Below are 25,771 nucleotides of genomic sequence, written 5' to 3'. Positions count from 1 at the left end.
CTCTAGAGGCAAGATCCAGCTTTGGTTGAGCTCCAAAAAAGAAGCTTCCTTCTGATGCTCTCCAAAACGGGAGCAAATTGCTGCGTGGTAGAAATATCCAAGCCGACCTAGCAGCCCAAATACCTGATAGGCACACCCCTCTGAGCCCAAGTGAATCCTATGTCAAGCCCCCAAACTGGAGTGTCCTCATCACTGATCCAAAAGCCATTGGATTCATGCCAATTTATCTGCGCCCCTGCCGCCAAGCAAAATAAATCCAATGTTGTCCTGAAAGAAGTGAGCGTCTGTGGAGTGGCATCCAAGTAAACTGCTATGTCATCAGCCAACTCACTGTCAAGTAGCTCCTCTTCCCTTCTAATGGGAAGTCTTAGCCCAAAGATGTCAGCTTGAGATCTAACATAGATACTCATAGCTTCGGCCACGAACAAAAAAAGGAAAGGAGCAAGGGGGCATCCCTGACGGACTGATCTCAAAATCCGAAATCTCTCACCCCTTACCCCACCAATAAGTACCTGGCTGTGGGCTGATCTATACAAAGAGGAAACACCTCTGATCTAAGCATCAGTAAAGCCAAAGCGTAGAAGGGTGCCCTCCAAAAGACCCCAATCTACTCTGTCATAAGCTTTTTCAAAATCCAAAAGTAGAATGGCAAGATTCTTGCCACTCTGCATGGCCCACTCTGAAGCTTCCCAGAAAGAAAAAATGTTATAAAAAATGCTTCTGCCATGCACAAATCCCGTCTGAATGTCATGAATGAGATCAGGGAGAAGTGGCTGCAATCGGAGGTTGATAGCCTTGGCCAGAATCTTGTAACAAGTCCCAAAAAGTGTGATAGGCCTCCACTGGGACACTAAATTTCTGCTACCTCCTTTTGGCATAAGGTGGATGAGACCCTCTGTAAGCGACCCAAGCATCTCGCCAGAGTCCCAAATGGCCTGCAGGGCTGAAGTAATATAGTCTCCAATCATATCCCAAAATGCAATGAAAAAAGATGGGGTGAGGCCATCTAAACCTGGGCACTTGCCCTTGTGAAGGGCTGAAAGTGCAGTCCTGAACTCTGTGTTGGTGAAAGGTGCGTCGAGTAGAACATGCATACCCGGATTCACCAACACAAGGATGCTCTGCCAAATAGCCTGTCTAGCATCCTCTCTATCGTGTGTCTCAGGATCAGCAGTAAGAAGGGTGGCATAGAAATGTGAAGCTATGCGTTAGACATCATCAGGCTCTGTCTGTAAAACCCCATGTGAGTCAATGAGCTGGGATACACTCTCTCTACTATGTCTAGGGCCAAGAGTAGAGAAAAAGTGTTTATTGACTCTACCACCCATCTGAATCCAGAAGGACTCCCGTGCATGAAAGGCATACTCTGCTCTCTGATCAAGCAATAACTGCAGATGAGCCCTTGCTGCAACAAGGCGCTCCTGAATCCAAGCATCTGAAGGCCGTTTCTGCTCTTCCCTCTGCAAAGCTGCCAACTGCTGGCGAACACCAATCTCACGTCTGAGAATATCTCGTCTCCTGGTACAAGCAACTGAACGGTAGAAGTCGCTAATACCAGAAAGGGCAGCGGCTACATGTGATGGATATGGCTGCCCACCCTGGACATGAGCAAACCATATCTGCAGGGCTGCCTCTGTAAGGTCCTCCTCTGTGTAAAAGGCATCTGGAATCCTGATGCTGGCAGACCGGCCTCTCAAGTGAGGCTCTGAGATAGCCAGCACAACAGGGAAGTGGTCTGAAGTGAAAACCCTAGCAGCAATGCATACCGATCCACCTCTGTCTAGTGCCCAGTCGTCTACATAGAATCTGTCAATGCGTGCATGAATAGGCATCTGTTGCCTCCTGTTCGACCAAGAGAACAGGAGGGACTGTGGCTGAATAAGAAAGGCATCATCACACCAAGTATCTCTGCCACAGAAGTGAAAAAAGGAAGGCATCCCAAGCTGCTCTCTCCAAAGAGTGAAGTCCGCCTTCTCTACCCCCTTTTTGTTCTGAAGGTAACTCGACCATGTTAAAGTCACCTCCAATCACCCATGAACCCAATAACAGAAAGAAGTCGATGGTAAACCTGGGGAAGCCCGGGGAATCTGATGAAGAGCGAGAAGATTTTCTTATCTGCCTCCACTAGGTCGAAACCAATATGAAAGGCTTCAAAGAAGATCTTCCTGTGTCCCAGGTGTAAAAACTCAGCCTTGAGCACAGTGGTCGCAGCCTCTGGAGTGTCAAAAACAACCTGGAAAAAACCTCGTCCCAGAGGACGGACATCTAATAATCGTGGAGTGAGGTCTGGGGGGAGAGCCGCAAGCATCCAGTCTCTGGCTTGGGATCTGGAGGGGTGAGACCCAAAGATGCGTGCTAGCAACGTGGTAGAGCATTCAATCTCTACATCCTTCTGGAGCTGCTGCAGCTCGTCTTTAGAAAAGGTAATAGTTTTCGCGGCCGGTGAAGGTGGAGTAGGATTGGCTGACAGAGTATCCATCGCCAATCGAGGTGAGGAGGCCGACTTTAACAAATTAAAAGCTCCTTCCGCTCCAAAAAAAGCTGCGGGAGAAAAGGGGGGCAGAAAAAAGGAAAAGGAGGCGAGGAGGGAGCAGGGGGAAGGGGAGAGAAGGGGAGGGGTGAAGGGGAGAGGCTAAGAGGCTGAAGGGGAAGGAGCAGGCTGAGAGGGAGGGAGGGGGCAGGCTAGGAGAGGCAGACTGAGAGGGGGAGGACAGGGAGCGGGGAGTGAAGGGAAGGGGGAGGAGAGGGAGAGGAGGGGGCAGGCTGAGGGGCATAGAGGGGGTGGAGAGGCAAGGAGGGGGCGGGGGAGCAAGCAGGGAGGGGGCGGAGAGGCAGGGAGGGGGCGAGGGAGCAGGGGGCAGGCTAAGAGGCAGGGAGGGGGCGGGGGAGCAGCAGGCAGGGAGGGGGCGGAGAGGCAGGGAGGGGGCAGGGGAGCAGGGGGGTAGGCTGAGAGGCAGGGAGAGGGCGGAGAGGCAGAGAGGGGGCGGGGGAGCAGGCAGGGAGGGGGCGGAGCAGCAGGGAGGGGGCGAGGGAGCAAGCAGAGGGAGGGGGCGGAGCAGCAGGGAGGGGGCGAGGGAGTAGGCAGGGGGAGGGGGCGGGGGAGCAGGCTGAGAGGGGGAGTAGGCTGAAAGGAGAGGAAGCGAGAGGAAGAGGGCGGGCTGAAGGGGAGGAGGGGAAGGGAGGGAGCGGCTGAGGGAGAGGGAGGGGCTGAAGGCAAGGGAGAGAGGGAGGGATGGGCTGAGGGAGAGGGTGCAGCAAGGGAGCGGGGAGGAGCAGCAGCCAACCTACTTTGTATCCGAACACACATTTTTGGCTCACTTTGGCTTCATATTCCAACAGCCTCAAATCTTGAACATACCAAACATCTCCGATATGCTTAACTTTCCCATTATCAAGCTGAATGGAAATGTGCCCAACTCCGATGATGTCTTGAGAAGCATCATTGGCACAGGTAGCCTGTCTACCATGAACAGGTGTGATTCTCTCAAACCAATCCTGGCGAGGAGTCATGTGCTTGGTAGCACCACTGTCGATATACCATGTATCACTGGCAACAAGGAAAGCATCCCTTGATTGATTTTCAGCATTCAAATCCCCCCTGGCATCCACCTTCTCACTAAATGCAGCAAACACAAAATCTCTATCACCTTGGGCAAGATGAGCTTCACCATCTGCATCTGACGCACGAGTTTCAGTGGGGGTAATAAAATTACTGCTAGGTTATCCCTTTGCCTCTTATTTTCATTGGCAATCCTTTTCAGACACTTTGCAATGTAATGCCCTGGCTTCTTGCAATAGTTGCGTTTGTCCTTTTTCTTATTTTTGCTTGAACTGCTTGCATTCCCCTCCTTGGGTTGAGTTATATGGCTGTCTTTTGCCTCAAACTTTTTTTGAAATTTTCCCTTTCTACCCATAGCAAGCGCTTGCTCACCCTAACGAGAGGCTTTGGCAAAAGTTGAGGATCTCTCCTCTTCCTGCAACAAAAGCCCAACTAACTCATCGAACAAGAGTGGGGCTGCCCTGAGAACAATGGTCAATGACGTGACGAACGTGCCATATGAGAGCGCTAAGCTATTGAGAGTAATAAGGACAAGCTTCTTGTCTTCTATTTCCTCATCAATACTTGCGAGCTGATCACGTAGATCAATGATCCTAGCAATATGATCAGTGATGGCCTGGCCTTCCTGCATCTCGAGATCCTTGAGCTGATTTGTCAAGGCAATGGCCCTTGCCTCATTTTTAACATGATACATGTTTGCTAATCTTTCTCATGCTGCCTTTGCATCCTTGCACGACTTGATAGTCGCGATAATGTGCCTCTTCACATTTGTGGCAATCAAAAACATCGCTTGGGCGCTGCGGCGGTCAAACTTCTTCTACTCCTCCGTCGATGCTATGGGACTAGCAGATGCTTGCTGCAAATGCAAAGTAAGACTGGCTGCTCTAAAATGCCACTGACTGCACAATGCAATCATTGCAAAAATGGCATAAACCAATCACTGCACTCTGCTGCAATCTGAAGTGCAATCCCAAACTAAAAATGCACAACCCAAATTTGAAATAGCGCACCCACGAGTGCTCAAATGCGTCCAACGGAGCTCAAAAGCATCCACAACAGTAAAGTAATTGCAAATGCACTCAACAATGCAGAGTATCTGCAAATGCACCTGAGACTGCAAGAGTATGGGCTGCAAAAACAGTCCCGAAGCGAAATACACAGCTCAAAATACTTAGTGGAAGTGCAACTTGCCCGAACCACCTGCAAAACAGTCCATTGACTGTATGGGCAAGCTGGAGATGACAAAGGAGCTGAAGTAGGCTGTTTGGAGCTGAATGAAGCTGTCAGGAATACTTCTGAATACAATACACGTGTAGAGAAGAGTCTGGAGAACTATGGAGATGCTTGGAGCTGCTGGAACACACCCGGGAGAGGTTGGAGCTAAAAAGGGTCCAAATCTGAGCAAAAACGCCGAAAACTGCTCGTATGCCTTCTAACAAGTCGTACGGACTCCCGGCACTGTCGCACAACTATACGAACAGATCCATACAGACAAAAAAATAGAATATTTTTTCCCCCCGCTTGAAATGGTGCGGGACAAGCTTGTTTGTTTGGAGGCAGCTTGGAAATTTTGAAAAACGTTGAAATTGGACGTCAAAATGTCAAAAAACAGCCACTGGACTATTGGAGCTACCTCAAACGAAAGCTAGAGAGCTGAATGTGAGAACCAGGAACGCGCATTGGAGCACCAAGCTTGCGGGTGTTTGGAAGCAAGCGCGGGAATGGGCTCTAGAGACGGAAGTGCTCTAACATCAAATGTAGGAATAAAGTGGAGACAGGTTGTGAACACAAGTGAGTAAGAGTGCACACACAAGAAAGCTCCAATAGAAATGTTCAAAATGAAACAATACAAGTACTTGGTATATATAGTACCCAAGTACTACTGGTCAACCATAAGGTTGACTTTATGCCTACAACACCATATCTTTGTAATGTCTTACAGTCCTCTAGGAAGTCCGTGATATATGCCAAAACTGTGAAAGAGTTCCTGTGAAAACCAAACCTAACATAGGGGTGCGAAGGCTCCCTACCGAGGAAAGCGGATCAACAGTGTACACAACCCCTTTACCTCTATCCAAGAGGGGACCTATAGGAAGGGGCTGCTTTGGAATGCCCTAATCCTGCAAACAGAGGTCCCTCTAGCCGGAGAATCATCACCAAGTGTCGGGTCACTCTCTACCACTGAGTTTTGGGGAGAAGCTGCAACCAGGGGTGCAACTAGAGCACTAGTGTCCTGGACTACGTGAGGTGCAACATTAGTGGGAGCAACCAAAATGGGAATATCCAAAGCTTCTGAGGCTATGGAGTCTCCGACTGTGGCCTCCTGATCTAGAAGGGGTGTAGGCCACACACAAACTGGAACCCATCGGCGGAGGTGAAGTAGGTGGTTCCATCTGGCAAAACCCTATTGTGAGGAAAACAAGAAACACAGGGGGAGGGTTGGAGAGCGGCGGGAAATGGATAGGCCTGAGAAGAGAGAAGAGGAGGCGGAGAAGGGCAGAGAGGGGGAGGGGAGGGGCTGAGGGGGGAGGAGGTGGGAGGTGGGGAAGGGATGAGAGCGTGGGAGGAGGTGGGAGGGGGTGGGGAAGGAAGCAGGGAGGGGCAGAGAGGGGGCAAGGAGGGACTGAGGGGAGGAGGCGGGGGAGGGGCTGAGAGGGGGTAGGGAGGGGGCGGGGGGAGGAGGCGGGGAGGGGCTGAGAGTGGGCGGGGGAGGAGGCAGGGAGGGGCTGGATGAGAGGGGGCTGAGAGAGGTAGGGGAGGGGGAAGCCATAGGCAGGGAGGCAGCCAAGGAGGAGAGCAAATCCAAGAAGTTCAAAGTGTGTACATGAGTACCCCTATTAAAAATTGACCCACCTATCCCAATCATCGACATAAAATCTATCAATCCCTGCATGGATAGGCATTTGCAACCTCTTGTTCGACCACGAAAATAGGAGTGATTGTGGGTGAGTGTAAAAGGCATCATCAAACCATGCATCTCTGCCACCACTAAATCAAAAGAGAAAGGCATCCCAAGATTCTCTCTCCAAGGAGTGTATACGACCCTCTCTACCCCCCCTCTTATCTGAAGCCAACTCCACCATATCGAAGTCTCCTCCAATCACCCATGAATCTGCAATGGGAGCCTAAGAAAGCAGATCCTCCCACCTAAGACCACGATCATCTCTGTGATTGGGTGCATAAAGGTCGAGGAATCCAACCTTACGTCCCCCAATCAAATGAAGAATCCATTGAGTGATCCCAAATTCAATTCCTGAGTTGGCTCTAGCAGTAGTAGCAGTTTAGAACTTAACCGAGTGATTCTCAACCATTTCCCCTTCACCGATGATATCTTCAGTGAAATTATTGGGATATAAGTGTTGTTGTGCAACAATTTTGTCTTCCTTAATTTTATGTTTTAGGTCAGTTGCTACCTTAAAGATGTCAAGCTCGCCTACTAGTAAGATCTAAAGATCCATAAGCCAAGTTTCAACATCGTGCGGAAATTGGTCCTTGACTTCCAAATCTTGAGGCCTACAACTTTTAGGCACCTTACTTGGATTAGTTGAAATCTATATTTTCTTTTCTCTAGTTTTTATTGTCATCAACTCGGTTCCCCAATAATGTAACACCTTGGCACTTTTCAACCAAGGTCTATCTAATAGTAAGGGATAGGCATTTTCTTCCATTGGAATGACCAATAATTTGTTGTGTCAATAGGAAAAACAACATCAAAAAGCATGCATGGGTTCCATAGGTCTTTGATCAACCATCCAAACTTGGAATGGAGATGGCTTCATGTTCTTTAATTGCAATTTATTCACCACAGCTGCAGATATGATTTTGACTCCACAACCACCATCCATAATGACTCTTGAGATCTTTTGCTTTTTTATTTAAACAATAATCACTGGTACTTCATCATCCAACATTGGAATATCAACGATTGGAATAGTGACCAATGAATCCACCATCTGGAGGTTCTTCAGTCTAAAGTTGTTGCAGCAAAAATTCGCTACAATAAGGTGCAATTTAAGCAATTCTACTATTGTAATGCTGAACTTCATTTGTTAAAAAACTCTCCGTGCTTTTTTCATTTCTGGACTCGGGTCCCCTTCAATACTTCCTGAGTTTGACTTGTGGAAGCTTTCTACCAAATTATCTGTTGGTGGTAACATACTCAAATCAGGAGGTAAGTCCACAAGTGGAGCTTTATCCTTGAATTCTTGAGCTATTCATGGGGCATTTGTTTTTGTGCCTTCCAATTGATATCATCTATAGGAGAGGCTGATCCATCTTCACTGGTGATCTGCTATTGTGAATGGGTTACTGCATGGGTTTCATCCGAACTCGAGAGTTCTTCTAATATTGCATGGCACCCAAGGTCAACTTCTCATCTTTTCTTATTGCTTTGAAGCAATTTTAAATGCTCTTGTCACTATGAGCACTCGGACTTGGTGTGGCTACCATTACAAAAGTAACGACAAATCTTTGAAGGACATTGATTCTTATCTTTCCCATTTTTTCCTTTACCCATACCTTGCTCGGATTTTGGCAATCGTGCTTTGTTATTCTTGGACTTGAGCTCGACTGATTTACCTCTCACATTTTATTCTTAGCATACCAGCAAGGGGACTCCTCATGCCCATATTTAGAACAAATCCCACAATACTTTGTCGTGCAGTCATCTTTGTGTGTCCACTTGTTGCAGCATTTCTCTTCCTAGCTCGGCTTCTCTTTGAAGCCCATTTCTTTTGAAGACTTTTCACAGTCGACTTCAGCTTATTAGGTTTGGTCAAGGCATCATCCTCATCACTTGATTCTGCTTCTTTTTGGCCTTCTTTTTGGAGGATGCACTCTTTCCAGTGCAACAGCTCAATTCAAATTCCATCCACTTGGCCGATTCACAACACATTTCATACTATTTTATTGAAGTCATTTGTGGGATCATCCCTACTGAAGGAGATCCAATGGAAGTAGAAGATGTTGAGGTATTCTCATTCCGGAGAAGATTATTCACTATGAATTTAAGAAAATGACAATGAAGCAAAGTCACAAAAATATATGCTCGACTTTAGAGGATTTCCATTAATAGATGCTACATGCATTGTTTTTTTATACATACACGGATGCTTTGTTGTTAAGGCCTTGCGTCAGACAATCGAATAAGTTGAAAAGATTAAGCGTGTGGATGGCAAAGGAGCTCACAAAAGCTCAACTAAAGACTAAGACCTCAAAGCTTGCAAAGGCAAAGGCGGCCAGAGAAGAAGGAAAATGGGCTGTCTTTCGAGATGGCAAGGCTTTGATTAGAGACTTCAGAGCCAAGAACAAAGACCCTCAGTCTATAACTGATGTATGATTTGCTTTTCGTTTTGTCTCAGTTTCCTGTTGTTCATCTTGTTTACTTGAACAAGTTGTATATGCTGGAAGTAATATAAAACCCTCTTTCTTTTTTTAAAAAAACTCTATTAGCCTTTGTGCCAAGGTGTGCAGCTTTTCTAGACATATGCATTGGTATTTCATGCTAATAAATAATATATGGATGATCAAAACCCTAGCTTTTAGGAAAAATAAATTTAAGTGACCAAATCAACCTCATGTTGTAATAAAGTGCAATTAAGTGCAATTAATGAATAGATACCATGATATCATTCATAAGCTGACCAAGAAGCTCCTGAAATTGTGCAGGGTGGTGCATAGAATTGATAACCTAGCTGTGTACTTTATTAGCTATCTTTTTTAATATTATTCCACTTTTTGCACTACACTGCTGCTAGATCAGAACCTGTGCTACTGTATGTCTTGTAATGTGACATGAAAGGCTCTCATATCAATATATTTCCATTCTTGCAGATATGGATTGCATCTTATGGGGTGTTGACAGCTATTGCAGTGAGTCCACGTTGATGTTCATTGCTGTGAAATTTCTGTTTCCTTAAATGCTCAGGAGAAGGAGACTTGGCATGCAAACCTGACACAATACCTTTGAATAGATTTTAAACTACTATGATTCCTGATCATGTTACTTCTCTTTTACGTGTAGCAAGATTGTCGCAGCTCACTTCTTTTATATGGCAGGTTGGCCTCATGACGATTTCCATGGTTTCCTGTACATTGATCCTTGGAAGCATTTTGAAAAATGGGAAAACATATGTCAACGAGGAAGCAGAAGAAAAATTCATGTTTGAATGTTATGATTTTGTGGAGTCTTACAGAGTGGGACATCGGCCTCCAGTTCCAAGAAGGACTTTTGAAAAATTTTGGGAGAACAGGTTTGTGACTTTTGAACTTTGTCCCTCGTCAATGTTTAAAAATGTGCCAAACAAAAAGTCACCATCTATGATAAGGAAGGTACTAGCATTTACTTTTATTTTCATCGAAGAAGAAATTATCATATTGTATTGTCTAGAAGCTGTGGCATAGCATCATCAATCAAATGCCCAAATTATCAGTAGACCAACCACCTCCATGCATCAAAGCAACGATATAAAATTCTCATTTGAGGCAATACCTTGTTTGAGAGCACTTGGGAGTGCTAAAACATACCTAAAGGCTAAGACCCTCCATGAAAGCAATCATTAGAGAGCTGGTGGGCCCTTAAGGTGCTGGCTTCCCTTTTAAGGCACATCAATATGTTGTAATCCCTTGGGAGAACTTCCTACAGAGCTGTGTACTTCTTTCATAGTTGGATAGCTTTGTCGATTGTTGCCCTAACATTGAGATAGTACCTTTTTTGAGAGCCCTTAGGAGTGCTAAAACATACCTGAAGGCTAAGGCCCTCCATCCATGAAAGAAATCATTAGAGTGTATGCATACTGGTTGGCCCCTCCAAGAATTACGGGGTCTGGGTTCCCTTTTTTATGGCTCCTACAAAACTGCATACTTCTTTCACACTTTAATATATTTTCTTATTGTTGCATTAACATGGGGGTCCTATTCAGTGTTTTTTGCTGCACACATGCCTTTTGGAGTTCATATGCTTTCTGGATGCCTGTGGGCCCTGCAGCAGCAGATAAGGCCTATCTTCAAACGACACTAGTTTGATAAGTTTTAATAGCAAATACATTATTTTCAAAATGTATACAATAGGGGGACAATCTTGTCAAAGTTACCATGAGAAGCCTCACAACATTGTCTTTCGCAACGTGTGAGTCACTAGAATTTTTTTAATTAAAAAAAGACTTATATTAAGTATGAACAAAACCCGCGAGAGCAAGCTCAAGGCGGAAATACATCATGCAATGCATGAAAAAAACACTCCTCAGAAAGAGGCAGAAAACAACCAAGGTTGAGGCCAAAAATGCATCTCAATCCTATAGTAGTCTTAGAGAAGCAGGGGGAGCCCCTCCATTCTCTAAAAAACATAGCCCTCCTAGCAAAAGCTGTCCGATAGGACCCTTACATGGTCGCCCAAACAGCCAACAGTGTATGTATAGTGTGCATTCATATATTGGCCAAACTATGAGAAGGGTGGACCTAGGATCCATACAATGTCTTTGTGCTGGCTCTCCAAACATGCCATGCTGCAATACTGGCCAGTATCTCCCATGAGAAGTCCATAGGTGCACGCACAACTCTGAAGGTTGAGGCAGGAACATCAGCCAGAGAACATGGATCAACTAAGTGGCATTGAATCAATAAAGTCGACGAAGAAGAGTCATGTCTCTTATAGAAGACCTGGGGCCCTATGAGAGAGAGCCAAGAAACTGAACCCCAAGTCATGAAGAAGGGGTGACTAATAAAAGTAATGAAATCTTGGCTATCCCCTTCCAAATAATCCTAGCCTCTCTTCAATCCCAGAAGAAATTTTGAAGTGACACCACAACAGAAAGGTAGTGAGGACAAGTAGGAGAACAAGTAGGGTCATCCCCAAACCTCTCGATCTCCACAGGTTCACTGCAATCCCACCATGAATAAAAAGTCAAAAGAATGTATCATTTTTCTCTCTCCCTAGCCTACCCTCTCTCTCTCTCTCCACCATGTTCCTTCATACCTCAATGGAAAACAGTTTCCAGCTAGCTATTATGGCATGTGACTTTCTTCATGGCTTTATTATCACCAATCATATGACTTAGCTGCAAAGTCTTCTTTTCAATATCAAGGAGGATAAATCTCAAAATATTAGATAGATAAATCCTTGGGCACTTTGAGCCTACAAACACAAGAGGGAGGCATACATGATTCGAGCAGGAGATTGAAATTCAGATTTTTCCACAAGGAGCTTAGAAAGACACTCATTGGAGTCTTTAAAATCAATCAGTCCTCATCATTTCTCCTAGGTCCTGCAATGCAACCCTGATGACTATGGTGAGATTCTAGACGCAGTTTGAGCCATGGGAAATTGTTGCTAAAAACACACTTTTGAGACTTTGGTGCGCACAATTCAATCATGTTGTTGGCAGTGAGCAAACATACTATCACAATTCTGGATGGACATTTTTCTTACCATACCAAATCTAGGTTATTGCTTTATGTGGTACAGATGAGGATGCACTGGTCTTTGATGTCCCTGTGGGAGGCAAGCTATCTAGATCGACTGATGATGTTTTATTAGAGGTTGCATTTCAGCCTGTCAGACTTGTTGATTTGATGGAGCATGGCTCAAACTCGAAGTGGTATATACACCCTCATCCACGTCCTGTTACCTTGGGTTCTTGGAGATTATGGCTTTTTTGTTTTTTTTTTTTCCATGAAAAAGACTTCTATTAAGTAAGAACAAAAACCCGCGAGAGCAAGCTCAAAGCAGAATACATCATGAAATCATGAGGATAATAAAAAACCCCCTCAGAGTGAGGTGGAAAGAAACCAAGGCTGAGGCTGAAAGTGCCATCTCAACCCTGTAGTAGATTCAGAGAAGAAAGGAGAATCCTTCCATTCCCTGAAGAAAGAAGCCCTCCTAGCTGAGGCTGCACGGGAGTCCCCCTGCATACCCGTCCATACGGCCATCAGAGTGTGTACGATGTCTGTCCAGATACTAGCCAATGTGTGCGAGGGATGAACCTGAGTACCCTCCATAGCCTCTGTGCATCTGGATCTCCAGATATGCCAGGCTGCTATGCTCGCTATAATCTCCCAAGAAGTATCCACAGAGGCATGTACAGCTGTAAAAGGACGGTGTGGAACCACATCCAACGAGCAGAGCTCAACCCGATGATGTCGAACCGAAATGGCCCGGGAGGAGTCAAGTCCCTCATAGAAAACCTGAGGTCCTGTAAGAGAAAGCCAAGCCACCGAGCCCCAAGTCATAAAGAGTGGGGAATGGGCAAAGTGACTGAAGATCCTGGCTATCCCCATCCAAATCAATCTCGCCTGTCTGCAATCCCATAAGCAATGCTGAATAGACTCCGAAGCAGAAAGGCAATGAGGGCAAGTAGGGTCGGCTCCGAATCTGGACCTCCAAAGGTTCACTGCAATCCCACCATGAATAGAAAGCCAAAAGAAGATAGTGATCTTTCTATTCCTGTGGGATTTCCAGAGCCTCCTCCAGAAGTACCTCTGCTGATCCGCAGTAATACCAAAAGTCTCCCAATGAGGAACTCTGGAGGGTCTCCAACCTCTACTACTGAGCTGAAATCTCCTGGCATTACTGACCGTGTAACGAAAGAAGGGGATGGTCTTCTCTCGATGCCCCGCGTCAATCCACTCCCACTCTCCGGGGTCCCACTGTAAATACCTGATGGGAACTCCTCCATAGAGCCAAAGTCTCCAAGACCCGGTGGAGAGTAACTGGGGGTCAGGGTCTAAGAACCACACTCTGAATCTGATCCCTGCATCAAAAGGCCTACGACCCTGATAGGCTGAAAAGCAGACTCAAGCAATATATCATCTGTAGATCTGAGCAATCTGCCACCATCCTGGACACTGAAAACCAAAGCATCCTCCTGTGCACCTCGGAAGGCTAAGACCTGAAGTGGAACCCCGCCTCTCGAGAAAGTACCTGCCCAAGTGGAGGTAGTGAGAGGCATATCATCTGTGTCTATCCAAGCCTCTGGAAGGGCTGACTCAATCTGCAAGATCCTCCCTGCACTCCCTCTGAGATGTCCTGTCAACCCTGACTTGGTTTCCTCTGGAAGCCTACGGAAGGCTTTCCAAGATCCCAAAGAAGAAGCAGGTCCCCTCTCCCACCTGGCCCACTGCATGTAGAGTGAGGCACCCAGTGGTCTGCCACGATCATCTAAAATACTGTCGTTCCACATGATGGGCTGCCTATCAATCTCTTCCCGGGAGGAAGGAGGAATCCTCCGAAGAGAGCTTCTGAAACTAGCCCAAGCTTTCAGAATGGCAACCATGAGAGGGGATGAAGGTGATCTGAGGTGTGCTGAGGTGAAAATCCATCTAACACTGCTCATCCAGTCTCCTCCTGAGGAAGGTGTGCACCTCTGTATGCTGCTGATAAGAAAGTCCTTCCACGGTTCCTGTCCTGGCATAAGTCCTCGCACCACTATCTTGCAAAGTAAGGCTCTGCACTGTAAATCTGGATCAATAATATTGAGACCCCCATCCTGTGTAGGGAGGATGAGGGTCTCCCAAGCCACTCTGGCTAAGGCATCTGCTGTGCCATCAAGCCCACTCCAGAGAAAGTTCCTGATCGGTCTTCTGAGCTGAATGATGCAGTCCCTAGAACGGCACCAACATGAACAAATAAACCAGGCCGTGGCCAAGAGGACCTGGTTGACCACCACAACTCTAGAGGCAAGATCCAGCTTGGCTGAGCTCCAAAAGAGAAGCTTCCTTCTGATGCTCTCCAACACGGGAGCAAACTGCTGCGTGGTAGAAATACCCAAGCCGACCTGGCAGCCCAAATACCTGATAGGCACACCCCTCTGAACCCAAGTGAACCCTATGTCAAGTCCCCAAACTGGAGTGTCCTCATCACTGATCCAAAAGCCATTGGATTTATGCCAATTTATCTGCGCCCCTGCTGCCAAGCAAAATAGATCCAATGCTGTCCTGAAAGAAGTCAATGTCTGTGGAGAGGCATCCAAATAAATCGCTATGTCATCAGCCAACTCACTGTCAAGCAGCTCCTCTTCTCTTTTGATAGGAAGTCTCAGCCCAAAGATGTCAGCTTGAGATCTAACATAGATGCTCATAGCTTCGGCCACGAATAAAAAAAGGAAAGGAGCAAGGGGGCATCCCTGACGGACTGATCTCGAAATCTGAAATCTCTCACCCCTTACCCCACCAATAAGTACCTGGCTATGGGCTGATCTGTACAAAGAGGAAACACCTCTGATCCAAACATCAGTGAATCCAAAGCGTAGAAGGGTGCCCTCCAAAAAACTCCAATCTACTCTGTCATAAGCTTTTTCAAAATCCAACAGTAGAATGGCAAGATTCTGGCCACTCTGCACGGCCCACTCTGAAGCTTCCCAGAAAGAAAAAATGTTATCAAAAATACTTCTGCCATGCACAAATCCCGTCTGAGTGTCGTGGATAAGATCAGGGAGAAGTGGCTGCAATCGGAGGCTGATAGCCTTGGCCAGAATCTTGTAACAAGTCCCCAGAGGTGTGATAGGCCTCCACTGGGACAATAAATTTCTGCTACCTCCTTTTGGGATAAGGTGGATGAGGCCCTCTGTAAGCGATTCAGGCATCTCGCCAGAGTCCCAAATGGCCTGCATGGCTGAAGTAATATAGTCTCCAATCATATCCCAAAATGCAATGAAAAAAGACGGAGTGAGGCCATCTAAACCTGGGCACTTGCCCTTGTGAAGGGCTGAAAGTGCAGTCCTGAACTCTGTGTTGGTGAAAGGTGCGTCAAGTAGAACATGCATATCCGGATTCACCAACACTGGGATACTCTGCCAAATAGCCTGTCTAGCATCCTCTATATCGTGTGTCTCAGGATCAGCAGTAAGGAGGGTGGCATAGAAATCTGAAGCTATGCGTAAGACGTCATCTGGCTCTGTCTGTAAAACCCCATGTGAGTCAATAAGCTGAGATACACTCTCTCTACTATGTCTAGGGCCAAGAGTAGAGAAGAAGTGTTTATTGACTCTACCACCCATCTGAATCCAGAAGGACTCCCGTGCATGAAAGGCATACTCTGCTCTCTGATCAAGCAATAACTGCAGGAGGGCAATAACTGCAGGTGAGCCCTCGCTGCAGCAAGGCGCTCCTGAATCCAAGCATCTGAAGGCCGTTTTTGCTCTTCCCTCTGCAAAGTTGCTAACTGCTGGCGAACACCAATCTCACGTCTGAGAATATCTCGTCTCCTGGTAGAAGCAACTGAGCAGTAAAAGTCGCTAATACCAGAGAGGGCAGCGGCTAAATGTGAAGGATGTGGCTGCCCTCCCTGGACATGAGCAAACCATACCCGTAGGGCTGCCTCTGTAAGGTCCTCCTCTGTGTAAAAGGCATCTGGGATCCTGATGCTGGCAGATCGGCCTCTCAAGTGAGGCTCTGAGATAGCCAGAACAACAGGGAAATGGTCTGAGGTGGAAACCCCCGCAGCAATACATACCGATCCCCCTCTGTCTAGTGCCCAGTCATCTACATAAAATCTGTCAATGCGTGCATGAATAGGCATCTGTTGCCTCCTGTTCGACCAAGAGAACAGGAGGGACTGTGGCTGAATAAGAAAGGCATCATCACACCAAGTATCTCTGCCACAGAAATGGAAAAGGAAGGCATCCCAAGCTGCTCTCTCCAAAGAGTGAAGTCCGCCTTCTCTACCCCCTTTTTTGTCTGAAGGTAACTCAACCATGTTAAAGTCACCTCCAATCACCCAAGAATCCACAATGGGGGCCCAGGAGAGCAAAGTCTTCCACATAAGGACACGTTCCCCTCTAATGTTGGAGGCATATAGGTTGAGGAAGCCAACCTTACGCCCTCCAATCAAGAGAATAATCCACTGAGCTCTAGAGGGGATAATGACTCCGTGCCCAACAACTAAGGGGAGAACCGACTGCGAAACTGAAATAGAAGTGCCTCCCCTAGTGCCCAATGCAGGCGACCAAAAAGTATGTCCTGAAAGCAACTTGCCTGACTTGGCACAATCTCTATAATCCAGCTTGTGCTCTTGAATAAATAATATATCAATGGGACCCCCAGTAACACCTGGATGAAGCTGATCCCGGATCAGCTGTCTGCGGCGGCGATGTGGGACGCCACCTAGGCCCTGTATGTTCCAACTGATAATCCTCATCGACGGGAGGATGTAGAGTGGAACACCTTACCCGACCTAGTGGCGGAAACAAACCCCTCAACAAGGGAAGACCTCCTGGATGGAGGGAAGGAACCCAGTGGAGGAAAGTCAATAGGGGAAAGAATCCTGGCACCTGAAGAAGAAGCCCTGTCAATAGGAAATCCAACCACTGGCTCCCCAAAAGTAGCGGGCACAAACTCCTCCTCTGGGAAATCTGAACTCTCTGCCAAGGCTGAAAACGAGTTCCTGTGGAGCAATCCAGACACCGGAGTACGAAGGATCCCTTGTGAGGGAAGAGGATCAACAATGTAAGCTATCCCCTTCCCCCTGTCCAAGGGAGGGAGTGAGGAAGGCTCTCTACCCGGTGTCTGCCCAGCTGTCTGCCCAGCCGCGGAAATCTCTCCGTCCTCAAGAGGAACATCTGGCAGTGCTGGATCTAAGGAAGAAGCTGCAACTGGGGAGGAGGTCGAAGCTTCAGCGTCTCGGACTGTGCAAGGTGAGACAGGAAGGACAGCTCGAGGTGAAGCAGAGTCTACTAAGGTACCCTCGTGAACTGAAGGAGGGACCTGCACACGTACTGGAACCCACTGTAAAGCGTCGCGTGTGCCTGAGGGAGGTGGGGGTCGAGGAGCAGGACCTGTACCACCCCCCTGATGAGGCCGAGGAATAGGTACTGGACCTGTACCACCACCTGACTGAGCAGGACCGCCACGTGAAGAATGAGGAGGAGGAGCTGGACCAGTACCACCCCTCTGTCGAGGTCGAGGGGCAAGTGCCGGGTCTAATCCCCCCCCCTGTCCCCCCTGTCGATGCCCTGAGGCGGTAGCTGTACCAGAGGTCTTCTTAGGCCTTTTCTTCTTCCTGGGACAATCCCTGGCAAAGTGTCCCGAGGTCCTGGAAATCCTGCACTGGTCCTGCCTGCCTGAAATCTCCACTCTCTGGCGAAAAAAGGAACCATCCGGGCGCTGTATCATGACGTGGTCCATCTCAAGGTTAGGATCCTTGCAAAGGACCCTAACTCTAGGAACCCCATCAGCCTTGGTTGCCTCTGCTGTAGTCAATGGCAACCCAGGGAGGGGTGGGATCTCAGCAACTACGCCAAAATGCTCCCCAATAACAGAAAGAAGTCGATGGTAAACCTGGGAAAGCCCGGGGAACCTGATGAAGAGCGAGAAGAATTTCTTATCTGCCTCAACTGGGTCGAAACCAAGGTGAAAGGCTTCAAAGAAGATCTTCCTGTGTCCCAGGTGTAAAAGCTCGGCCTTGAGCACAGTGCTCGCAGCCTCTGGAGTGTCAAAAACAACCTGGAAAAAACCTCGTCCCAGAAGGCGAACATCTATCAATCGAGGAGCGAGGTCTGGGGGGAGAGCCGCAAGCATCCAGTCTCTAGCTTGGGATCTGGAAGGGTGAGACCCGAAGATGCGTGCTAACAAAGTGGTAGAGCACTCAATCTCTACATCCTTCCTGAGCTGCTGCAACTCGTCTTTAGAGAAAGTGATAGTTTTCGCGGCCGGTGGAGATGGAGTAGGATTGGCTGACGGGGAATCCATCGCCAATCAAGGTGAGGAGGCCGACTCGAACAGAAAAAAAGGCTCCTTCCGTTCCAAAAAAACTGCGAGGGGCAAGGGAGGAAAAAGGAGGCTAGGAGGAAGCAGGGGGGAAGGGGAGGGAAGGAGGAGAGGGGCTAAGGCTGAGAGGGGAGAGGGGCAAGGAGGGAGGGGAAAGGAGAGGAGAAGAAAGGGAGGAGTGAGAGGAAGAGAGGGGGCGGGAGAGCAAGCAGGGAGGGGGCGGGACAGCAGGGGAGGGGGCGGGACAGCAAGGGGGAGGGGGCGGAGGCAGGGAGAGGGAGCGGAGCAGCAGGGGGGAAGGGGCGGAGGCAGGGGGAGAGGGGGAGCAGCAGGGGGGAGGGGGCGGAGGCAGGGAGAGGGGGCGGAGCAGCAGGGGGGAGGGGACGGAGGCAGGGAGAGGGGGCGGGACAGCAGGGGGCAGGGGGGAGCAGCAGGGGGGAGGGGCGGAGGCAGGGAGAGGGGGCGGAGCAGCAGGGGGGAGGGGACGGAGGCAGGGAGAGGGGGCGGGACAGCAAGGGGGAGGGGGCGGAAGCAGGGAACAGAGGGAGGGAGCGAGGGACAGGCAGGGGGAGGGGGCGGAGCAGCAGGGGGGGAGGGGGGGGAGCAGCAGGGAGGGGCTAGGGACAGGCTGAGGGGGGAGAGAGACGGGCTGAGGGAGGGGGAGCAGCAGGGGAACGGGGAGGAGCAGCAGCTCTGACAAGTGCACCAATTGGATTTTCACTTCAATTATGGCTTTTTGGGGGTGTTTCCATAAAGTACTTGCAGTGGGATCCTAGGGAATGGGAGTGGATTGATGAAGGGAATTGAGATAAGAGCCTCCCTTTCTTTCATTACACTGTTAGTAATGCTGGGAGATTTCAGCTGAGTTGTAGTCGTTGAAGGCCCTCCAGAGCACCCCATTGGGAGAGATTTGAGATTTCAGCTGACCTGTAGAAGAACTTTTGGAGGAGACTCTAGAAATCCCGCAAGAATAGATACTCAAATGGAAACATAATGAAAGTGAAACGAAATGGAAATGGGCAATAGATCAAAATGGAAAGACTCACATTGATAAGCTTGATATAGACTCCTTGATGTGTGTTGATGTGACTACACAAGTACAATCATATATAGGATAGACACACACCAGAATACCAAAGTGTATATGGGATATCTCCCAATATGACATGTGGCACTCACACATAATACTCTACTAGAACTCCTACTAGAACATACTAAAACACACTCAACTTGACTTCATGTTCTAACACCCCCCCATGAAGGAAAGGTGTGGGACTAGTGGAATGGAACCAAGAACAGAACATGACAATGACGGACTGCTAATCTGTGCACCCCATGTAACTCAGAGGCTAAAGTCTGAGCGTGTTCAGAGGTTGATCCAAGCACTCTCATGGCTTGAGACTCAACATGACTCAGAGGCTCATGTCTTAGCATGGCTACATGTCCAACTCATAGGTCTACGAATGCACCAACATCCTGGAACTCGGCCAGGCCTGAAAAAGAGACCTTATCAAATTGAATACATGGCTCCCACAATACATCCCCCTCTTGGCTCCAAAACAGGGTGACATGGAGCCACACACCATAGATAGCAAAACATCATTTTAGGAGGACTATCCAAGGCTAAGAACCTTTATCAACTCAAAGATATTTTTACATTCAATTTTTGGGAAACTACCCAGGGTACCCATATACATCAAGCTCAAGGACATATTTTAGAAGACATATTCATCATCCTCATCTCCCTCCTGAGGGAAGGATATATTTTGGAGATGAGCAGTGAGAGCAAAAGTTGGTGTCAGATAGTCATCTTCTTCTTCTTCACGAGTGGCAGTTGCAGCCAAGTTAGCGTTGTCCTTGGATGTTTGGCAAGCTTTGAAAACAACGGTCCTTTGTATGGCCAAGCTTCTTACAATACGTACATTTGAAAGGTTTGAATGGCTTCTTACCCTTGGAATATAATGCCTGCTCCTCATGGACATCTTTGTGCCTTCGTTCATGATCGAGAAGCATTGCAACCATTTCATCAAAGGACATATTACGCGCTACATGAAGCACTGGTATGATATCACGATAATGAGGAATATCCTCAATGCTGGAAAGGAGGACCACCATCTAATCATATTCCCCAACAGGGGCTCTCAAAGCATCAAGTAAGGTGATGATTGATTCCATATGATTCAAATGAGCATTAAGAGAATCTTCATGCTTTATGTAGAGCTTAAAGAATTCCTACCTGCGAAATACTTTGGAATTGATAATCTTGTTGCCAAATAAGCGCTCTAGCTTGTCCCACAATTCATGTGCAGTGTCATCAAAATCCAAGTGATGAATAACATTATCAAACAAACCCAAACCAACGATAGAGAGACCTTTGTCATTGATGAGAGTTTCCCACGCTAGAATTTTATTTTCATCAGATTCAGGTTTCTTGTCTTTGCCACTAACCACCTTTCATGCACCTCATTCATAAGCAGAAGTCTCATCTTGGTTTGCCAAGTTGGAAAGTTCTTACAAGAAAACAATGACTATTCCCGCCTTGGAATACTCCATGTCTGCACCAAATGTTACAACAATACGGATTGAAGAGAGAGCAAAGCTAGAGTAGTATGGGTTGTAGTAGCAGTTCAACTTACAGTCAGGGTGGAGAACGGCCAAAAGAGAGCATCGTACCAGATGGAACAGTGTAGGCAGCAACCCATATTAAGGCAGGGGCAGACGGTGGTGTGAATAGCAGTAGCAACAACCCGCATGCAGTCCCGAATGATGGCAGCAATCCCGAGGCAAAAATCTGCAGTAAAAACGTGAGGTGCTGGTGTAGCAAAGCAGCTCCAACTCCACCAAACTCCGTCGCTCATGGAGAGTCTAAGGGTGAAGGAAAAAGGGCTGCCTTCTAAGTGGAAAGAGGGAGAGTAGCTCTTCTTTCTTGGCCTCACTCACCTTCAAGGAGCAAGACGGAAAGGACTAGAAGAAGGGAGGATGGAGTAAGAAAGAAAGGGAGGAGAAAGGATGGCTCTGATACCACATGAAGGAACATGGTGGAGAGAGAGAGAGAGAGCGAGAGAGAGAGAGAGAGAGGGTAGGCTAGGGAGAGAGAAGATAATACTCAAATGGAAACATAATGAAAGTGAAAGGAAATGGAAATGAGCAATAGAAAGTGAAAGTGAGCAATGGAAATGGAAACATAATAAAATTGAAAGGGAATGGAAATTAGCAATAGATCAAAATGGAAAGACTCACACTGATAAGCTTGATGTAGACTCCTTGATGTGTGTTGATGTGACACACAAATACAATCATATATATATATATATATATATAAAAAGATTACTTCATTATGTATGAATGAAAGCTGCAAGAGCAAGCTCTAATGTGGGAATACATCATGCCATGCATGAGAAAAAAACCAGCTTAAAAAGAGCTAACAAAATTCCAAGGTGGAGACTGAAAATGTCACCTCAACCCCTGGAGAAGACTTAGAGAAGAACGGAGATCCTCTCCAAACCCTGAAAAAAGTATCTCTCTTGGTTGTAGCTGCTTTGGAGGATCCCTTCATGCTCGCCTAGATGGCCATCAGTTTGTGTATAGTATCAGTCCATATGCTGGCCATAGACTGGGAAGGGTGAACCTGTGTACCCTCCATTGCCTCTGTACATCTGGCCCTCCAAATATGCCAATCTGCAATGCTAGCAAGAATCTCCCATGATGTGTCTACTGAGGCATGAGCAGCTCTGAAAGGGGTGAAGGGAACATGACTCCACAGAGTGTCGTCCTATAATAAAGTCTGAGTCTAAGTCATGTCCCTCCAAAAACACCTAAGAGTCAGTAAGAGATAACCATGCCACTGATCCCCAAGTCATGAAGACTGTTGCGTGGCATCGAGAACAAGTAGGCTCAGCCCCGAACCTAGAACTCCACAGGTTCACTGGAATCCCTCCATGATTAGAAAGCCCAAAGAAGAGAGTGATCTTTCTATTTCTGAGGGATTTCCAGAGCCTCCTACAAAAGTTTTTATGCACCTCTGCAGAAATCTGAAAACTATCCCAATGAGGAGCTCTGGAGGGCCTCCAACCTCTACTGCTAAGTTAAAATCTTTTGGCATTTCTGACTGTGTAATGAAAGAAGGGGATGCTCTTCTCTCGGTGCCCTTTATCAATCCATTCCCACTCCCTGGGTCCCACTGCAAGAACCTAATGAGGGAAATGTCATATAACCAGAGTCTCCAAGACCCAAGTACCAGGAGAATAGAATCAGGGTCAAGATACCACTATGAGTCTGTGCCCCACTACATGTAACCTGCAATCCTAACAGGCTGGAAGGCAACCTCCAAAAGAATAAGTCTGCCTCCCGACTAAACATCAAAAAGGGTTCCACATGTGCATCCCGCAAGGCAATAACCTTTAAAGGAATACCCGTTCCCTTGAAAGCTCCCAACCAAGTGGACTCTGTGATTGGCATGTCATTTGTATCTATCCACTCTGCTGGTATGGCTGCCTCTATGTGCTGCATCCTAACTTCACTCCCTCTGAGGTGGCCAAGTGATAAGAGTCTGTGATCTTCTGGAAGCTTGCTAAAAGCCTTCTAGACACCTACTGTGGAAGCAGGTGGTCCCCTCTCCCATTTAGACCACTGCATATAATCTGACACTCCTAGTGATCTGCCATGCTCATCCAATATAGATTCATTCCACATGACTGCCTGCCTGTCTATTTCTTTGCGACGAGAGGAGGGTGTAACTCTCCAAAGAGTGTCTTTGAAGCTGCTCCAAGCTTTCAGAATGGAAGCCATGAGAGGGGAAGAGGGAGATCTAATATGTGCTGATGTAAAGATCCATCTCAAGCTGTCCATCCAATCTCCCTGTTGAGAAGATGTACAAGACTGAATGCTGTGTAAGAAAAAATCTTTCCAAGGCTCCTATCCAAGCATCAATCCTCTCACTACAAACCGAGATTCCTTGCCCCACTTCATGTAACCTACAATCCTAACAGGCTAGAAGGCAACCTCCAAAAGAATATCATAAGCTTTTAGAATGGTAGCCATGAGAGGGGACCTGCTGCCAAAGTGTCACCTCTGAGGTGCGTTGTTGTGCTGCTTGGGCTTTCTCAAACTCTAACTTCAAATGTTGTTGCTGGGAGAGCAATTTATGCCTATAACCTGTTGAATTAAAGACTTCTGCCCCCAATTGCATGAAGGTATCATCCATGATACTCTGTGCGAGATGTAAGGACCTCTTCATCCAGGCGTATCTATTGCTGTAATTCAGCGTGTCAGCCATATTGATCATGTCCCCCAACTCCTCAGACATGGCAGGCACAACCCGCTCTTCCACTGTAGACATGCTTTCTATAGGTGCCAACTGATCTAAGCCCACAAAACATGTCGGGGCCCTAGAGGTCTTCTGATTCTTTGCGTGGCATTTCTGCAAAGGAATGGTGAAGCTCTAATCCACATCCTCCTCTTACAAGCATACCAGCGGGGAGCATTTCCTATGTAGAATAGATAGTAATTTTCTGTAATCTCCATTCTACTGCTCCACAATAGAAACATTTGAGAGCGATGGGCCCGAGGAAGTAGCTATATAAGGGGTCAACATATCATTCTGATGGAGGGGTGGGCAATCAATGTACTTGGGCAACTTCCCTCCCTCAAATATATGTCCTGCTGGTGGAGTTGCTAGAGGATCTCCCTCGGAGAGACTCCCACCCTAACTTTGCTCTTGTCTCTGTGCTGCGGGGGTCGTTGGGGGGCCAGCCTATGAGAAATGTGAAGTTCCCCTTGAGAAGCCTAAGAAATCCCCTAAGAAAGCTTGTGGGAGTCAGGTCCTAGAGTCAGATTCAGATCCAACCCACGATGGGAGGCGGTGAGGCGTGATGGCTCCTGAATGGTGATGATGACTGCATCGGTGAAAGTAGTGGCAAGACAAGATGCTACAGCCGCAGTCCATCTCGATGGTCATAAAAATGTAATATTCGAGGGAGGAACTGGTACAACACCCGTCATCATTGGTACAACATGGGGTAGACCTGATGCAACCATACCCACTGAAAGTCCGGAGGTCACTGGCAAAGCCTACACAACTGTAACTGATTGAGATGCTAGTCCGGAGGTCTCACCGGTGAAGCCTGCACAACAGTCACTGATGGAGATGCCACTGATATGGAAGTAGGGGCGGCCGATGACACATGTCAGTGTGGAGGAAGATCCTCAACGAGAGGGCACTATTGTTGATAGGGAACCTGAAACAGAATGCATTGATGCTACTGGAGAATCTGAGATAAGTGTCAGCACTAATGAGATATCAAAAACTGGTAAGATATGTTGGACAGCTCCAGGGCAGGCTAAATCGGGTTGCGCTTTTTGAGATGCCCTCTCTGTCGAAAGAGGAGAGGAGATAGGAACCTTGGAAGTGAAAGTGGAAGAGGTGGCAGTGGTGGTAATAGGAGGGGAGAGGGATGACAAAGGAAGTCGACTTGTTACAATGGAAGGGGGGCTAGCTTTCCACTAGTACAACAAGAAAGTGAGGTGTGGCCCACAAGAACATGTATATCTCCCCCAACGCTTGCGGACTGTGTTGCGGAAGGCGGAGTAGAACAGAGAGGCGAAGTCATATGGAGTGATGGAGAGAATGGAGTCGAGTGTAAAATGGATTGCCTTAGTGATGAAGAAGTGTCGTGGGGTAGAGTAGAAGTGAGTAAACAAATATCGTGCTAGCACCGCCTCTCTGCTATTTGCCCTCGAGGACCTTCTTGCACTCATGTATGCGGCAATGAGATTTGCAATTTGATGATAAGGACATGAATATGCATGACTCTATGTTAGATGGCAAAAAGGGACAGTGGGAAGATGAAGGTAAGTGAACACGAGATTGGGAGTGAACATATGCCGGGAATTTAAGAAGCCAAAGGTGTCTGTTGCAAAGTCACAAGACTGAATAAAAGCAATACACATTTGGATGTCCATAGGGGAAGTGTCACTCCATCAAACTCTGTAAGGGACATGCGGGCTACCTCATCAAGAGATAAAATGCTAGACAACTTAAGCTTAGGATCCAAGAAAGGTTTGAAGACCACTCAAAGCATTGAGGAGGATGAATTAGGAGCAGGAAGGTCGCCAGCGGTACTCTGTTGGGCTAGGTCACCACCACTTGTACTGTGCCCACTAGATTCCTTGGATGTTGCCTTTAGAGTACCTGTAAGGCGCAGATAATGAGTGCCTCCATGATCTAAAGATTCAGAGGAACTAGAAAAAGGGGATAGCTCCTCATTAGCAGAAATGATTGTGATATTGTTGGAGGGCGGTGAATATGCAGCTGCTCGAGGGTGTTTGGAGGTACCCTGTGATGTAGACCCAGCACCTTGGTCATCTGTTGTTCGTTTCCCAGGTGATGCCATTGAGGTGGTCCTGATCCTGGTCTTCAGGCTGCCCGATCCGAATGAAAGTCCACAAAGAGAGTGTCTCAAGGTAATTTAGGCTTGTACTTGTGGCGAGGGGCACAGGCAGGCATGAACGATGGCG

The 25,771-nt window shown here is 47.5% G+C and overlaps 1 protein-coding gene across 1 annotated transcript in view; it reads left to right on the top strand.

The window, feature by feature from the left end:
• LOC147885642 (uncharacterized) overlaps positions 1–25,771 on the top strand; it is a 155,052-nt gene that overhangs the window by 86,657 nt on the left and 42,624 nt on the right. The window contains exons 4-5 of the mRNA XM_087396917.1: positions 9,392–9,430; positions 9,617–9,810. Of these exons, the coding sequence (XP_087253043.1) occupies positions 9,392–9,430; positions 9,617–9,810 (233 nt within the window). The remainder of the gene's footprint in view (positions 1–9,391; positions 9,431–9,616; positions 9,811–25,771) is intronic.

The sequence above is a fragment of the Dipteris shenzhenensis genome, chromosome 25 (genome assembly GCF_047967505.1).
Source record: "Dipteris shenzhenensis isolate YYH24624 ecotype China chromosome 25, Dip_SZ_1.0, whole genome shotgun sequence".
Taxonomy (NCBI): Eukaryota; Viridiplantae; Streptophyta; class Polypodiopsida; order Gleicheniales; family Dipteridaceae; genus Dipteris; species Dipteris shenzhenensis.
Note: the sequence above shows the minus strand (reverse complement) of the source record. Positions and strands in the feature narration are given on the sequence as shown.